At 40.4% G+C, this 18,232-nt stretch overlaps 1 protein-coding gene across 5 annotated transcripts in view; it reads left to right on the top strand.

The window, feature by feature from the left end:
• The window catches only part of dgkg (diacylglycerol kinase gamma), a 171,961-nt gene that overhangs the window by 126,438 nt on the left and 27,291 nt on the right, over positions 1–18,232 (top strand). For all 5 annotated transcript variants that reach the window (XM_003218420.4, XM_008106400.3, XM_008106399.3 and 2 more), the window contains one exon: positions 3,633–3,697. In XM_003218420.4, the coding sequence (XP_003218468.2) occupies positions 3,633–3,697 (65 nt within the window). The remainder of the gene's footprint in view (positions 1–3,632; positions 3,698–18,232) is intronic.

The following is an 18,232-nucleotide window of genomic DNA, read 5'->3' as shown; positions in this document are numbered from 1 at the left end:
CCTTGGAGGTGTCTACGGACAGGTGTCTTTGGCTTAGAAATGGAGATGAGCATCAACCCCCAGAGTGGGACACAGCTAAACTTAATGTCAAAGGAAAACCTTTACCTAACTTGGAGAAGTAAGATTTTACTTTGCGATAGATAGTCCCATCTATCTATAGAACAAACCAACATCTATCCACTTTCTTTTTTTATCCAGTCAATATCAACAACAGGGAAAGACTGTACAACAATAAGTTCCTCATTAGAAAAGTCCCACACTTTTGCAGCCAGTCTATATAAATTTGCAACCACTGGAAAAGGATTTCCCTTCTATATAATTGACTTGTGTGTACATGGTATTCTGTTTTAAAGATAACTCAAACCCAGTTCCCTCACCCATAGACATAGGGCATAAGGCAGGCTTTTGATTGTCCAGCTGTTATATATCAACATATGTTGCTTACTAACATCATTGGTAAAACACGTCTGCCCTAATGAGTGAGCCTTTTTGCTACATAGCAGGGTGGGAACCATGCAATCATCCTGAATTGTTTTGTTAGACTGCAACTCCTTTCAGTCTTTCCAGTCAATGGTGAGGAATGCTGAGAGTTGCAATTCAGTAATGCCAGAGCTTCTCCAGGATTCCCCCTTCTGCTTGTGTAAGCCTTTCTGTCCAATTGAAAACTCCATGTAACTGCATGGTTTGCATACTTCCTCACTGATAGAAGTTGGCCCAATGAAAGGTATCACTTTATCTATGTTATGGGGTTGCTAAGAAGTCACTCACAACAGCTGACCAGTTTAATGTTCTGACATGGTAGAAGAAACAGCTGATTTAAAAAAAACACTGAAGCATGGTCTCATGTTATATTAAGCTTCCATTTATAAGTGATTGATGATTGTCATAGCTGGGTTACAGACGTGAGCAGTGGGTCTTACAAATGGCTGTAACTGATGTGCTGACCTTTTAGATTCTGTAGCCCATGATTAATATTTCATTTTAAAAAAACTTCCAATCATGGTTAATGCTTTGCAGACCTTTTAAGGACAATTACTTCAATGTAATAGTAATCATACTGGCACTACATCCATAGATTCATTGTGCATTGCAATTGGTTATAATAGATTGTGCAGTGGAAGAAGGAAATGTAAATAATCTGGCCACAATGAGGTGGAATCTCAGTGGTGTCAAGCTGCCTTTAAATATGGCCATACCAGCGAACACGATGACAAGTGGTTTCACCTTCATGAGCCTAGGCTGCCATATGCTGCTTCCCATCTTCTCCCTCCCCTCTTTATTTTTGGCTGTGAGAATTGTGGGCCAGCAGCTATATCACTAACAGGAAGTTTTGGATTACAAACAGATCAGGACAGGGGCTCACTGCATCCCCTGCCTAGTGACACCTCTGCACCCAATCACTGAGATGTGGGTGATGAATGGTCTGTTAATCCCTGGATGAAGTGAACCACATTCCTAGGGCTGTCCAGATTCAGAGACAGCAGGAGAGGGCTGTCTGTTACTATTTGTGACCACACACCCTCTCTTTTTCTCGCTTGCTCCCTCTGTCATGTGGCTGTACTTGAGTGTTAATGTTTCTCAAAGCAAACACTTGTCAGAACTTTGAAATGTTAATTTTTGGACTTCAGCTCCCAGAAGCCTTCAAATGCATGTTTACCAAAAGACTGAAGGAGCTATAAGCATATAATAGCTCTTCTAACCTATGAGCAGTCATATATGCGAAGATATATATTGAGTACATTTATTTATGCAGTGCTTCTGACATGAAATAGATATATAGATATATAGGTGTGTGTGTGTATGCATATAGGTTGTTAGGTTTTCCCCTGACATTAAGTCTAGTCATGCCCAACTCTGGTGGTTGCTGCTCATCTCCATTTCTAAGCCAAATAGCTGGTGTTGACTGTAGACACCTCCAAGTTCATGTGGCCGGCATGACTGCATGGAGCGCCATTACCTTCCCACCAGAGCGGTACCTATTGATCTACTCACATTTGCATGTTTTCGGACTGCTAGGTTGGCAGAAGCTGGAGCTAACAGCGGGAGCTGACCTTGCTCCCTGGATTCGAACCGCAGACCTTTCTATCAGCAAGTTCAGCAGCTCAGCAGTTTAATCTGTTGCGCCACTGGGGGCTCTCATATATATATGAGCCCCCAGTGGTGCAGCGGGTTAAACTGCTGAGCTGCTAAACTTGCTGACCAAAAGGTCACCTGTTCTAATCCGGAGAGTGTGGTGAGCTCCCACTATTTAGCCCCAGCTTCTGCCAAACTAGCAGTGTGAAAACATGCAAATGTGAGTAGATTAACAGGTGTCGCTCCGGCAGGAAAGTAGCGGTACTCCATGCAGTCATGCCAGCCACATGACCTTGGAGGTGTCTATGGACAACGCTGACCTTTCGGCTTAGAAATGGAGATGAGCAGCAACCCCCAGAGACTTAATGGCAGGTGAAAACCTTTGCATATATATGTATGTATGTATAGGAGGACATGACAGATATAGAGGAAATAAAGTTCGCGGACACACCAAAAATGTGTAAGACAAGAATGATGAATGTAGCCCATAAAATATTCCCTATCTGCTCTAGCCAGTAAAAGTACTTCCAAGATACCTCTAGGAGATTTAGTCCACGAGCATGTGTAGGACCACATGTTCCTCAGCAATGGCTCAGTACCATTCCATACAGAAGGAGTAGGCAATCTGTCTTCCTCCAAATCAGTAGTTCTCAACCATTTGTCCTTCAGATGCTGTAGACTTCAGCACCAACATCCCTGACAATTGGCTGTGCTGGTTTGGACCTCTGGTAGCGGAAGTCCTTAACACTTGGATGTTAGGAATCACTGCTCTAGCTATTGTTGGGCTACAGCTCCCATGAGCCTTCATTACTGGCCTGGTGGGACTTGTAGCTCAGCCACATTTGCTGATCCCTGCCATAGAAGATTATTTGGCAGTAGTCTTTGCTGATTTCAAGGATGCTTTAAATCCCTTTACATTTATTTCCTGAGAGCACTAAAATGAATCCTTGTTCTATGACAAGCGGTTGACATAAAAGCCTAGCACTTTTGTTTACCCAAATCATAAACACAAGTTATGGGGCATGGAAAAATACACTAAACACTTAATGTTGAATTAATCAGTATCATTGGTAACTTGTGCATCATAATGTGAAGAAAAATAACTTCAGAATTAATTACAAAATAAAGATTGTGTCATTACAAATGACAGTAAAGATTGAAAGCACATTTTAAGAACTAAAACAGCCACTGTGTCTTGATGGCCTTCATTGCAGTAGGTGTGATGAATCTAATCTGGATTTTAGTCTGAACTTTAAAGCTATTGAAAGTGTTGAAATGCATCTCTCACAAGATGCTGCCCTCTAGATACTAGTTTCTTTAATGTTCAGCCTAAAATCTAGAGTAAATTCACTGCCACACTGATATAGAAGCTACCAACTACCACTAAAAGCAGGACAACATTTGCAGTATCTCGTGGTGTTTGTGGCATCCAAACTTTAATCCAGATATTAATCCAAACTTTAGCAAAGGTGATTTTGTTCTTTGTAAGGACTCACGTATTATCTGTCTCTCTCCACCCCCTGCTCCCCATTTGCTTCCCTCGTTTTCTTTCTTTGTAGGATGCATCTATTGCACACAGATTCCACATGATGAGGGAAAAACATCCAGAAAAATTCAACAGCAGGTAAATAATCGTTTGCAACCTCCAGTGTTATTCCAATGCTAAAGAGAATGTGTTAATGAAGGGATAAGACCAATTTCTTAACTCAGGTATTATAGGGATGAATTTGAGGACCTACTTTTGGTTTGATTTGTTTTATTTGAACTCTTTGACCCTCTACCCAGATCTAGGAGCAAAAGTTGCAAGCTTACAATTAAAGGATTATGACCCCAGAAATTTTCCTTCACTGCCAGAACTGAATAGGCTTGTAGTCCTTCTACAAGTACCTCTGCTCATCCCTTCCGTACCTATTAGCACCACATTTAATTCTAGCATCCTAAATTAGAGAATGAAAGCAAGAGTTCTTTTTCTGCTGCTTTTGTTAAGCTAATAGAAGTCAGAAGTCCTTCCTGGTCTACTGCAAATTCAACAAGAGAGATAGCAACAGACTCAGATCTATCTTCTGCCTATCTCTTTTGTATTATTTGAAAATGTTTTCTTAAATTGTAGAAGGAATGTGTAGTAATGAAGCAACTACATTGAATGATTTCTTCTATATGGCTCTGTTTGCCTGGGATGGAGTTGTTAATGGGGTGGAACACTGTTTACCAGACATTGCCATCTGGCTCTAGGTTCTGTTGTCCAGCTGAGAAAATAGGTGACTGGATATTCTGGTTTTTCCCTGAACCTGGAGTGCTGGCCAAACGTTTTTCCTGGCATATCTGCACAGGGACGCTGCATGACTCTATCTGGTCCCTGCAGTCTATGGTGCTCCACACCCTATATAGAAAGGACTGTGTACTTTTAGCAGCAACATAGCAGGAAGCGATCAACAGATGAAGCCTTACAATACACAGAAATAGCAATTTCTCTCATGCTATGCACCTGGCAGTGATGACCCACATGTACACAGAGATTTGCCCACAATGGTGCGTCATACATTTTCACATTAGACAGGAATGGAAGCGCAGCCACACAGACCGCCTTGGGTGAATGAAATGGGATAATCATGGTTCTTCTGTGTTGCTTCACTTTTTATAAAGTGGCTAGGGATTCATGCAGCCCTTGAAGTGTTATGGAACCTTAAATCCATCATTCCTGAACACTGACGCTGCTGGCTAGAGCTGCTGGGAGTTGTGATCCAACAATATTGGAAAGCCATGTGATTCCCACATCTGGAAACCCTTATCTGCCAAGAGCCAAAGACAGTTTCAGTTGTGTCCTTGTGGTCTGCATTCCAGTGGTGGGCAAGGCAAAAGGATGAGACCAGAAATACCAACATATTTTAGCTTAAAGCTCTTACCATCAATAATGTAACCTTGGGATAGTCTTTTAGAATGAAAGAGCAACTGCATAAAAGCTGGGAAGCCACCAAACTACAGCAACTCCGGAGCTCAAGATTGACACCCGTGATCCAAGCTCCCTGCCCTTGTTATAAAGAATGGCTTTTTTATTTACTTCAAAAATCATATTTAATCATATTTAAATGGTTGATCCTGGTTCTAGGGTGGCAAGATGGTTCTCATTTTTCTGTTCACAATAATTCCTAATTTAAGTTCTATTGTCATAATGTATTATCTTACAGCTTTACCAAACACAGAGATTATCAGAGATACAGAAAATATCTATAGAGCTATATATCCACACTTAAGGAGTATTTAAGGCACTTGCATGAGATTGGAAGCATATGACAAGCTCTATTCTGTTGCAAAAGACTAATGCCACATCTGCACTGTAGAATGAATGCAGTTTGGCCCCACTTTAACTACTGTAGCTCAATGCTACCCTGTTTCCCCGAAAATAAGACATCCCCTGAAAATAAGACCTAGTTATTTTTGCTGAATTGCTAAATATAAGGCCTCCCCCAAAAGTAAGACCTAGCAAAGTTTTTGTTTGGAAGCATGCCTGCCGAACAGAACATCAGAGCATGCAGGATCGGTAAATGTATGTACCATAGATTGATGTATATGGAAATAATGGTAGTAACAAGACATTCTTGATATGATTTCACAGTTTGTCTGGTTATGCTGGTTTGTTATGACAACTACTGTACAGTATATAATAAATGTTCTTTTTTTGTTCAACAATAAATGTGAATTCTTCTTCATGGAAAAATAAGACATCCACTGAAAATAAGACCTAGCGCATCTTTGGGAGCCAAAATTAATATAAGACACTGTCTTATTTTCGTGGAAACATGGTATAGAATCCCGAGAACTGTAATTTGGTGATGCTTCAGCACTCTTTGACAGAGAAGACTAAAAATATTTTTAAAACTAGAACTCCCATGACAATTAAAGTGGTGTGAAACTGCATTCATTCTAGAGTATAGATGCACTTTGAGAAGCAGAGTAAGCTTTTTAGATAAATTGTGAAGTCTGAAGATTTCAAATGGAGATGCACTATTGGTATCTTGTGCAGAAATCAGAGCTTGGGCATGGATGGTTGAGGGATTCTGAGAGTTGTCTCTGAGATTAGTAGAACAAGGCATAAATCTGTTTTTTCATATTACCAGTCTGACCAGAAGTTGACATACACTACCTGCACATGTCAACCAGACTTAATAGATGCCTGAATTGCTTGGATTGTTTGTATGAAGTGTTTTTTTTAGCTGTATCTGTTTTAACTTTTATTATAAGCCACCTTGAGACTTGGACTGAAAAGACATGATATTATTATTATTATTATTATTATTAGTAGTAGTAGTAGTAGTAGTAGTACAGTAGAGTCTCACTTATCCAACATAAACGGGCCAGCAGAACGTTGGATAAGTGAATATGTTGGATAACAAGGAGAGATTAAGGAGGAGCCTATTAAACATCAAATTAGGTTATGATTTTACAAATTAAGCACCAAAACATCATGTTATACAACAAATTTGGCAGAAAAAGTAGTTCAATTTGCAGTAATACTATGTAGTAATTACTGTATTTATGAATTTAGCACCAAAATATCACGATGTATTGAAAACATTGACTACAAATATGCGTTGGATAATCCAGAATGTTGGATAAGCGAATGTTGGATAAGTGAGACTCTACTGTACTTCCTCTGCCTGCATAAACCTTTCTTCATATGGGGTGTGAGAACTGTGCAAACCCAGCTTCTGTTGGATTGCAGTTCCCATCAGCCCTAGGCAGCATAGTTACTAGTAACAGATGCTGGTAGCTGCACTTCAGCAAAATCTGAAGGACTGCACAGTTCCCACCCTTGCTTTACACCCTTATGGATCTAATCCAGGCATGGGCAAACTTCAGCCTTCCAGGTGTTGTGGACTACAATTCTCACAATTCCTAACAGCCTACCGGCTGTTAAGAATTGTGAGAGTTGTAGTCCACAACATCTGGAGGGCCGAAGTTTGCCCATGCCTGCTCTAATCCATCTGTGATGTAGAGCTGTTTGAAGACCAGGAATTGTGACTGAAAAAAATGTATCTCCCTCTACACTGCAAATAATTACATCATTTCAATGGCAAGCAATTCTGAAGCAATGTAGCCTATATATCATTCTACAAGATATAACTACTGTATAAGCAAGGTGCAAGACTTTATACAGGCAGTCCCAAGTACAAACATTTGACTTACAAATGACTCATAGTTAAGAACAGGGGTGGTACAACAGGAATTGAGAGAAATTTACCCCTAGGAAGAGCCATTCACTCTGAAAGTGTTATCATAAGGAAGGGGTCTCAATTGAAGCTTTATCACATATCCTTGATTCCATGACAAGCCAAATTTTTCAAAATCTAATTATCACGGAGACTGGAAGTGAGATGAAATCTTCTGAAAAGGGGCACAGGCAGCAAAACAAATGTTACAGAGGTGTTGATCCTTACTATGCTATCCACAGCTTTAAAAGTTATATTTTTGGCTGGAGTTGCACTTAAAATGTGCCTGTTCTGACTTAGGTTCTGCCTGTATTTTGGTTTGTGCTTTGTAACCTGAAGAATTTGGCTACAGACCCAGTCCCATTTATTCACACTTCGTAATTACATGGAAATTCCAGGGCTGGGAGGAACAGGCTATCAAGGCAAGGCATAGTATCAGGTTAGAACTAGCTCACACATAATTTCAAATTCACTTGCAGTGGTCTTGCAGTGCACAAAGAAAATGAGTGACTGCCCCTAATGCGCTGCATAGGATATGTTCAGGGAAATATGCCAAAGAATCTTGTTTTCAGTGATATTTTAGAAATTCAGCCAAACTCCAACACAACCCAGGGTTCTATCTATACTGAAAAACATTTCTTAAGGACAATGTTGCTAATATGAAATGAGAAAATCCATTGCAATGGCATTTTTAAGGCAGGGGTGGGGGATGTGTTTTCTCTGGCATTTCTGCACGGGATGTTGCATGACTGTACCTGACCCTTGCAGGATACAGTGCTCAGCACTCTATATAGAAATAACTATGTACTTTTAACGGCATGCCTGAGATTTGGGCCTACAAACCGCATCCTTCATATTGATTTGGTCTGGTGGGAGTTAAAGTCCAATAATACAGTGTTCCATCACTTATCGCGGGGGTTACATTCCAGGACCACCCGCGAAAAGTTAAAATCTGTGGAGTAGGGATGCTATATTTGGACACTATATAGGGACGCTCCCGCCACTGCCACTGCCTTGTGAGGCAAAAACAAAGCTGCTTCAGCCTCCTTTTCTCTCCCTTTGGCTTCTCCTTCCTTAGGTTTCTCCTTAGGAAGGAAGTGTTTATTAAAAAACTGCAAAACAGCGAATCCGCAAAAAGTGAACCGCGAAGTAGTGAGGGAACTCTGTATCTTGAAGGCCACAAACAGCCCACTTCTGCTAATTTCTGATTAGAATATTCAGATTATTCTGCAGTATTCTTTCACTCAATTTGAAGCTTTCATTTGGTAAAGTGTCTCTATCATTTGGTCCATTCACAGACATACATTTGGTACAGTGCATCCACAATCATTCCTAATATGAGTTGTACCATGGACCCAAACAATGATGGATCTGGACCAAACTTGGCACAAATACTCAATATGCCCAAATTTGAACACTGGTGGAGTGTGGGGAAAATAGACCTTGGGAGTTTGGGAGTTGTAGTTGCTGGGATTTATAGTTCGCCTACAATCAAGGAGCCCCTTGAACTCCACTAATGATAGAATTTGACCAAACTTCCCACACAGAAAGACCACAAACAGCCCACTTCTTCTATCATTTCATTAAAATGTTTAGATTATTCTGCAATGTGTCACTGGTGGCATTCTTTCACTCAGGTTGAAGCTTTCATTTGGTAAAGTGTCTCAATCATTTAGCCCATTCCCAGACATAAATTTGGGACAGTACTTCCACAAACATTCCTAATATGAGTTGTAAAATGCCATCATATGTTTTCCAGAGATATTCAGCATACTCGGAGCCACTAGCTAGAGGAGGTGGTAACTGGTTATATGCAGAGTATTTATATGGATGCAATTTTTATTATCAGTAAACAGGGAAAAGATGAAACTTAGTTTGCCCCTCATGTCCATAGGCACTACAACTAACTATGGCTTGAAAATATTTGGGAGGAAATTCCAAAAAGCAAACCTTGATTTGGTTGTCTACTGAGCATTATGCTGTAAATAACCCTGTCCTTCTCTAGCCTCTTGCCATTTCACATTCGCCAGGCTGTCTTCTGCACTTATTTTAGTCTTCACCATTTAATATAAGGGACACCATTTTACTACACTATTGTAAATAATGGGACATGAACATCCTCAGATTTTGGTTTTGGGGAGGGGTCATGAAACAAACTTAAACAGATATTGCCAACTTGTTGTATCTCAAAAATGTGGAATCTTTAGCCTCTGGTCATTTTCTACAGTTTTCTGTGAATTAAGCATGACTTGAAGCTCTCACTTTGCAATAATTCAGACATGGGATCTTTGAAACGAAGAAGAGCAGAGCAATATTGGAACTTGGTCGATATAGGGAGAGGATGGAAGAATTTAATAAACTCAGTCTGGACAAGGGAAATTTAAAGGTGAGGTAGAAGGATAGGTGAGCACCCTTCAAACACCTGAAGGGCTGCTCCATAGAAGAGGGCAAATACTTGTTTTTTCTGCCCCAAGGCCAGTGCTAGTTGTGTTAGACTTAAGTATTCAGAACATTAATTTTAATTGAATAGTAAGAGATATATGTCTCGATGGCAAAAGCAGTGGGACTATGGAAGTTATTACTGAGGGTGCGGTTCTCTCTTATTCTTCTGACAACCCTTAGAGATGATCTTATTCAAGATTTCCTGCAGTAAACTGAGTGGTCCACAAAGCTCATCCACTTCTAGGATTCAATGGCATTCCTGAATTGTACTACAGGTCAAAGCTTTGAAATGCTGAGTATGTTCAGCAAATCAGAGCATTAAAAAAAGCTTTGACATTTTTAAAAAGTAACTTGAAAAATTTGTTACAACTTTTTCCACTAGTTATTTGCCCTATGACCCCCTCCCAATTCCTGGCTTGCACCCCCTTTCTTCATCATTGGCTTACTTCCTTTTCCCCACCACATTTTCTCACTAGAAATCCTACATTTTCCAGAAATTTGCAGTTCATTGTCTTTAAAAGAAATAATAAAAGTTTAAGGGCACCCAGCATCATGTGATTTTGTCTGCATGTAGATTGAATATCCTTGGTGAGAAAATGTGTTTGCTTAGTACACATATCGTTGCCAAGAGCAGGCTTGTACTGCTAGAAAAGTGCACAGATGGGTACATTTCCATTTAATATTCATGACAAAAATATGCTGTTTTGATTTGGCACATACTGCAATTTCTTGGAAGCTGAAGAACAGGTAGCAGACTTGTGGAAAGAGGTATTGTGGAAGAAAATAGCAATTATGCATCCCTGCACTTTTTAGGCCCATGCTGCCCTCTCCCTCTGTCCTTCTGATAATACTTGGCCTTCAGCCTACTTCCTGGCACTCATCATAAAATCATAGAATTAGAAGAGACCTCGTTTGCCGTCCAGTCCAACCCCATTCTGCCAAGAAGCAGGAAAATTTTATTCAAAGCACCCCTGACAGATGGCCATCCAGCCTCTGTTTAAAAGCCTCCTAAGAAGGAGTCTCTGCCACACTCCAGGGCAGAGATTTCCACTCTATAACTTTTATTGGAGAGCCATCTAATCTACAACTCAGTTCACTGTTTACCTTGTTATGCCTTCCCACCTCTTACTTGTGGCCTGTTCTGGTTAACCATAAATCTCCTGTCCAGCACCCATGGATATGGATGCCTGGCCTAATGTGTACACAGTCTTGGTTTGGGAATACACAGATCTGGGGAAAGATGGCAGATTACACATGGCATAAAGAGAAAGAATTTAACCAATCTTTTCAATGAGAGTTCCTGGTGAATGTGGGCTTCTTTGCAAGTTTTCAAGGGAATCTTGAGGAAGGAAAATGTAGCTTGGTAGTGGAACACCTGCTTTGTACACAGGTGGTACCAGCTGCCAGTGCTGAGAAAAGGATCCCTGCCCAGTTGAAGTGAGAAAATTGGACCGTTAAATAGATGGACTGGCTCAGTAGAAGGCAGGTTCCTATGCCTGCAGGTTTCCCTAAAAATAATTCATTCATCAAAATAACTATTTGTCTACCTTCCTTATCCTTGTGTGTAACATGCATTCTGTGTTTAAGCAAAACATCAATAATAAGAAATAGCATACCCTCCAAAAAAAGTGCTTGGAAAAGTTCCCTCAAGATTCCCAGAACTTCTCCAAACTCTACCCAGAGACCTCAGAATGTCCTTCATTGGGAGACAATTCTGTGGCAGATGCTCAACGGTTCCTTGGCAGAAGAGTGCAATAATTCAGTGAGAAATGTTCTCTGCATGTAGACAGATTCAAAGACACTGTATTACAGAAATGGTCTCTCTGGCCCAGTGCCCTGTCTCTGATGAGGGCAAGGTCTGGGCAAGTTCAGAGGAACTGCAGAAAGCAAGTGCTGAAAGATCTGCATTAACTTTTAAACCACCATGGAAAGCCTCTGTGGATTAAAGTTAAAACCCATACACCTGTTGAAAACCATATTGTACATTACTTCAGGCACAGGCTTTTCCAAATTATTTTATATACAGAGATATATGGAAAGTTGGTAGATAATATTTCAGACAAATCTTGAGGCTTAGCCTCATGCACTAATTTCAACTTTGCAAATGCACTTTGTGTCCACTGATAGAAACTGGACCTTCAGGCACAGTTGAATCCAAGAATGCGTTCAAACTGTGATCCTGAATGTCTCTCTGTGTGTAATTCCATCCAACATATGCTGGATTCCTATTGTCTGATCTGCCTTTCAAATGACCAGCAGCATCACTATCTTGTCTGGATTGAGCTTCAGTTTGTTTGCCCTCATTTGGTCCATTACTGATTACAAGGGCCTGTCTGCATGGAGAATCACTTCATAGCTGCCTTGATCTTGACACATAACACACAACCCCTTTAGCAGTAAAAGTGCATTTAAAGTGCATTCTTTCTCCACAGTTTCCAAGAAAATATAGCCTGTTGCTGTGTTTTGCTAATGTATGCAATTGCTGTGCAAAATTTCTCTCATCTCTTACTTTGCCCCCTTGTTTTCAAATTGCTACAAAATGAGTTCAGGTGTATAAGTGGTTTTTGGGGGAGTGAGGTGGGTTGCTTTGTAAAGAGGGGGTAGTACAGGTTGTTGGGTAGCAAGCCTAATCATTTTTTTAAAAAAATACATTTCCATTCTCACTTGTTACTTTGTGACAGGATCCCTCAACCAGCATGACCACTGATCATACTACTGGGAGTGGAGAGATCTGGGAGTTGCACTCCAAATAATATAACTTTTCAACACTCAAATTAAGATGAAGATTGTGACTTAGATTTTTGTCTGGGAATATGACTCCTCTCTATCCACAGGCAATGACAAATGCCCACTGGATCATTCTTGCCAAAAGGACACAGTGATAGAGTCCTCTTAGGGGTTACCAAGAGTCAGAAACAACATCACAGCACAACATCAACCAATACAGTTCCTTTGAGATTTCTTTCTTTATAGCCAGAACTCAAAGCAGACAAGTTTTCTAGAAGGCAAGGTGTTTATTTATTTATTTACAGCATTTATATTCCGCCCTTCTCACCCCGAAGGGGATTCAGGGCGGATCACATTGCACACATAAAGGCAAACATTCAATGCCATAACATATAACAGAGACAGAGACAAGACGCAGACACGGGCTGGCCTCGAACTCATGACCTCTTGGTCAGAGTGATTTGATGCAGCTGCCTTGCTTTCCAGCCTGCGCCACAGCCCGGCCTTGGGATGGAGTACTGCACTAAACATTTCAGAGAAAGTTTAGAGCATTATCAGGGGTGTAAATGTGTGTGTGTGTGTGTGTGTGTGTGTGTGTGTGTGTGTCGGGGGGGGGGGTAATATCTTCTCCCAAGAATTTTGCATCTCCAACATGTTTGTTCCTTCATTCCCCAAATTTCTTGCTTTGTGTTTACTTAAAATCTCAGGGAAGTCATTCAGATGTAGTGATTTCAATGTTGGTAGAACTCCAAGAGATATTAACTTAAATCCACATTCAGCCATGGAAACCCATAGCGTGACCTTGTCACACAAGTCTCAAAGAAAAGCAATTGCAAACCTCTAGATAAATCTCACCCAGAAAATCCTAGGGTCCATATCCATTGCAGTCACTGTGGAGGCATGAAAACAACTGAAGTTTGCATTTAGAAATAGAGCTTAGGCATCCAAAGAAAGGAGGCAGCCAAATTCAGAGTATGTGAACACCTCAAATACAAGAGTTCTAGGTGGGAACAATTTTCAATGCCTTTACTCTGTGCAATGCTAGAAATTTAAAGACTAAGGAAAAATTGCAATTGGGGGTAGAATTCTTACAGGGCAATACTTCATCTCCACCTCCCTAGCTACGCCCTGGACATTGTCCAGAGAGGCGCACAACACCTCAAGGCTGCCTTATTTAGTTCTAGAGATGTATTTTTTTACACCTACAGGTGGCCGGAAACAGAACAGCTGCTCTCTCTGTCTTTATAGCATTACACCAGTCTTGAAACCTTTGAAAGGTTTCTGGGGGTCTGACTGAGAATTTTGGTACAAGGAATGAAGTACAGAAGCAAAGGCACTTCCTGTGTAAACAAGCTCTATTAGGTTACCATGATCCTTGGGCTTCTCCTGAAGTCATCTTAGGCCAAAGAAAGGGCATCCGATGTGCAATTTAAAAAAGGAGAGAAATATATATGGCTCTCCTAATCTTGGATGAGCAAGGAAGCTCAAGTATATTTTCCAGCAGTTTGAGCATTAACTCCAGCTAACTCCATCCGCTTTTGGGGAGTTCTCTTCCAAAAAATAATTTCCCCCAAATTTTGGGAAGGATTCTCCTTATCTCCCATCCCGCCATCCCAAAGCAGCCTTAAATCTCAAATACTTAAAGCCAACGTATCCTTCAAATGCCGTCACAGCCGATATAGCAAACTTCCGAGAGTATGGAAAACTAACTTTTATAAGGGTGGGATTGCTATTCGACAAAGAGTTATAAAACTGTGCCCTGTCCCAAGCCAAGGTGCAAAATATCCTAATCATCCACATTATTTCAGAACAGCAGCCAGAAAAATTATCCCATAAGTATGACTTATATACCATCCAACTGTCCTGATTTGCCATGAACAGTCCCAATTAACTCTGCATCCCACTTTTAGTGGCTTTTAAAATGTCCTAATTTCTCTCTTCTTGTACTTTGCCCCTTTTGTCCTCAGATTACCGCACACAAAGTGCATAAATAGCTTGCACTAAATTAACTTAGCAAGAGGGAGAGCAGAGAAGGGAGTTGGGACTTGCCCTTTCCAGTACGATTAGGCAAAACCACACTATCTTAGCTCCTATGTTATGTTTCATTAATACAGTTTCTCATCTTGACTACACTTTGAGGTTGCTCTGTCACAGGTGTCCTGGTTTTCATCTATAAAATGTTGGAAGGTATGCACTCTCCCTACTTTCTAGTAAATATACAAAAAGAACAATGTAAATAACTGTCAATTTGTTGTCTGAGATGGATACCATATGATGGAGCCTGCTCCATATGATATTCAGGAGGAACAAGGCTCAGAGAGAGTGGGTCTGAAGTCCTTTTTAGGCTCCCCTGCCACAAACTAAGAACACTGAAGGGCCAGATCTCTGTGATTGCACTTTGCCATTGACAATTGTTAAGTCCCTGTGTGCTGAGCAAGACCTGTTGTGTGGGTGATGTGGACAGCAATTTGCAAGGGTTATCAGTCAAGTAGGCAGGAAGGAGCAGGCATTGTTCTACTTCTCACTGATAAGCTGGAGAGCTCTGTTCAAGAGATCCAAAACAGCTTAGAAACCAAGCTGATCATACATTGATACACATATACTTCGTTTTTCTATAAGCCCTCTCCAAAAATACATGACAAAAGAGCTGGGCTTTGAATGCTGTGTTGTTCTGTTTTAAGGTTTTCTAAGAGTCTATATATAGTTTTTAAAATGTCTATTAATATTTTTCATCAATTGCTTTATATTTTTATTGTTTTGTACTTCTAATTGGCATTTGTTATTGTTTTTAGCTTGTATCATTTAAAATACATTGTTAGCTGCCTTGAGTCTGTTATCAGGAGAAAATTAAGATACTATACGAATAAGAATAATGTGAAGCCCCCTTACGTGTGTGTGTGTGTGTGTGTGTGTGTGTGTGTGTGTGTATATATATATATAGAGAGAGAGAGACATTTGTTCATTTTTAAACAGTAGTGGGCCTTCCATTTTCACAGGGGTAGGGATACATTATCCTTGGGAAAGTGGGGAATATATATATATGAAAATACGTTGTAGAAAGCTTTCATAGCTGGAATCACTGGGTTGCTGTGAGTTTTCCGGCTGTATGGCCATGTTCCAGAAGCACTTTACACCTCCCAGCCAAGGATTCCCCCAGGCAGGAGTTAGCCAGGCCTTGAACTGCAAGGCCATTAAATGCTAATCAAGGTGATTAATTACAATATTCACACTTGCCTCCAACAGACAAGAGTTCTTTCTCCCACTCTGGACCTTCCACAGATATATAAACCTCCCTTGCTTAATTTCCAATACACCTCACAACCTCTGAGGATACCTGCCATAGATATGGGCAAAAGTCAGGAGATAGTGCTTCTGGAACATGACCATACAGCCCGGAAAACTCACAGCAACCCATATATGAAAATATTTTGGATATGTCTTCTAAAGAACAAGCACAGAGCTTCTGGGGATCGGGGCTGGGATGGCATCATACAGGCATGTGAATTCAGGCCATCCCTACCCTTCCATACTTTGCTCCTACACTTAGTTTCCCAAGTCCTTCTAAAAATGCCTTCTAAAAATACAGAGAGAAAGACACTCATGCAGATGTATAAGATTAAAGCATTACAAAAATCTCTAAAGTTGTTTTCTCTAAGTGACAGGCCAAAATTTGAGCACATTTTGTTCATATGTGCACATGTTCACCATTCAGTTTTTGAACCTCTGACGACAACTCTAGCAATGTCAGGATGAGGCACATCGCTGGGTGAAAATAAACACTGCCTGACGTGTGTGTTTGCATTTAGTAAATCAACCTGTCTTCTCAGTCTTGTCTCTCTCAACTGAACGTAGGCGAGTTTCTCATCCATCCCAAGCCTCTTTGCATTTTACCATTTCTCTCTTGTTTGTCTCTGGAACTATTTCAAGGTAGTCATTCTCATTTGGAGATTTAAAGTAAATAGTCGCCCAATCTGAAACCCCTAAAAAAATTGGGCATTGCACTGACTAAAGCTTGTCAGCCAATCCCACTAGTGCAGCGTTTCTCAACCTGGGAGTCAGGACCCCTGGGGAGGGGGCGCAAAGGGGGTGTCAGAGGGGTCACCAAAGACCAGCATTTTCTGTTGGTCATGGGGGGTTCTGTGTGGGAAGTTTGGTCCAATTCTATCGTTGATGGGGTTCAAGAGGCTCTTTGATTGTAGGTGAACTATTAATCCCAGCAACTACAACTCCCAAACTCCGAAGATCTATTTTCCCCACACTCCACCAGTGTTCAGATTTGGACATATTGAGTATTTGTGCCAAGTCTGGTCCAGATCCATTATTGTTTCAGTCCACAGTGCTCTCTGGATATAGGTGAACTACAACTCCAAAACTCAAGGTCAGTGCCCACCAAACCCTTCCAATATTTTCTGTTGGTTATGGGAGTTCTCTGTTCTAAGCTTGGTTCAGTTCCATTGTTGATGGAGTTCAGAATGCTCTTTGATTGTAGGTGAACTATAAATCCCAGCAACTCCAACTCCCAAATGACAAAATCAACCCCCTCCCCCAACCCCACCATATTCAGATTTGGGCGTATCGGGTATTTGTGCTAAATTTGCTCCAGTGAATGAAAATACATCCTGCATATCAGAAATTTACATTACGATTTATAACAATAGCAAAATTGCAATTATTGTATAAAATTGCAATAATTGTATGGTTGGGGGTCACCACAACATGAGAAACTGTATTAAGGGGTTGTGGCATTAGGAAGGTTGAGAACCACTGCACTAGTGTAACAAAAATCATATAAAATCTGTTTTTCCGTCTCTGTTATCCTAAATCCTAAATTTTAAAATGCTTACACAGTTTAGATTAATATAGAATGACAATAAATCACAACTCAGACTTTACTATACATATGACTACATGACATTTTAATATACACAGTCAAATGCAGAAGATATTGCAGATGGATTATCTTCATCATTCTCTTTCCTTGGTTAGAACACATACTAGGTTCAGGTAAATGCATAAAACAGGCAAAACAGAAATAAACCCAATGGTTCACACAAATACATTTTCCATTTAAATGAGTTTTTGGAGAACAACCCCTTATTTATCTCTGGCAGACATCAGGTTGAGGAAGGCAGATTCAAAGCATCTGCAGCCATTTCAGCATTTGATTTTTTAGAGTACTAAATGAGTTTCCTCCCATTTTTAGCACCTGCATGCAGAGGAAGGCGTTTTAAATAAAATATAGAGAGATGAGGAAGTTTTAGCCCACTCTCATTCCATTTGAATTGGAGGCGTGTGTGTTCTTACTTTAAAATAAAAGCACAATGCATATTGAATTTATCCTGTAATTTGGGAAGAAGGATCCACAGCTTTCTCTTTTGCCACTGATAAAATCAAAGTACTGTTGGAGCAGAGATCTAGGATTCTTCTTAATCTGAAATAGGTTCCTGTTACATAAATCTGACAATATTTTGCATCCCTCCTCCCTACCTGAAAAGCACAGTGCTGAAGAAAATGATGTAATGATTTCCCATGTTTAGCACAAATACAACCCTATTAATCCATCTCCTGTACTGAGCATCTCCTTTCAAGATCAATGGTTTTGTCCTGTTCAGTCATGTTGGGTTGAGTCAAGCCTACAGTCCAACCAATGTTCATAGTTAATTTGGTAGCTGTTCTGGACAAGACCATTCTGTATCCTTCCTGAGGTGTTAGAATAATAATTCATCAAACAGTCAGAGCCACTGTGCTCTTCAATCTTTATTGAATTTTGTGCTAGTGACTTG

The sequence above is a fragment of the Anolis carolinensis genome, chromosome 3 (assembly GCF_035594765.1).
Source record: "Anolis carolinensis isolate JA03-04 chromosome 3, rAnoCar3.1.pri, whole genome shotgun sequence".
NCBI classification, from domain to species: Eukaryota; Metazoa; Chordata; class Lepidosauria; order Squamata; family Dactyloidae; genus Anolis; species Anolis carolinensis.
Note: the sequence above shows the minus strand (reverse complement) of the source record. Positions and strands in the feature narration are given on the sequence as shown.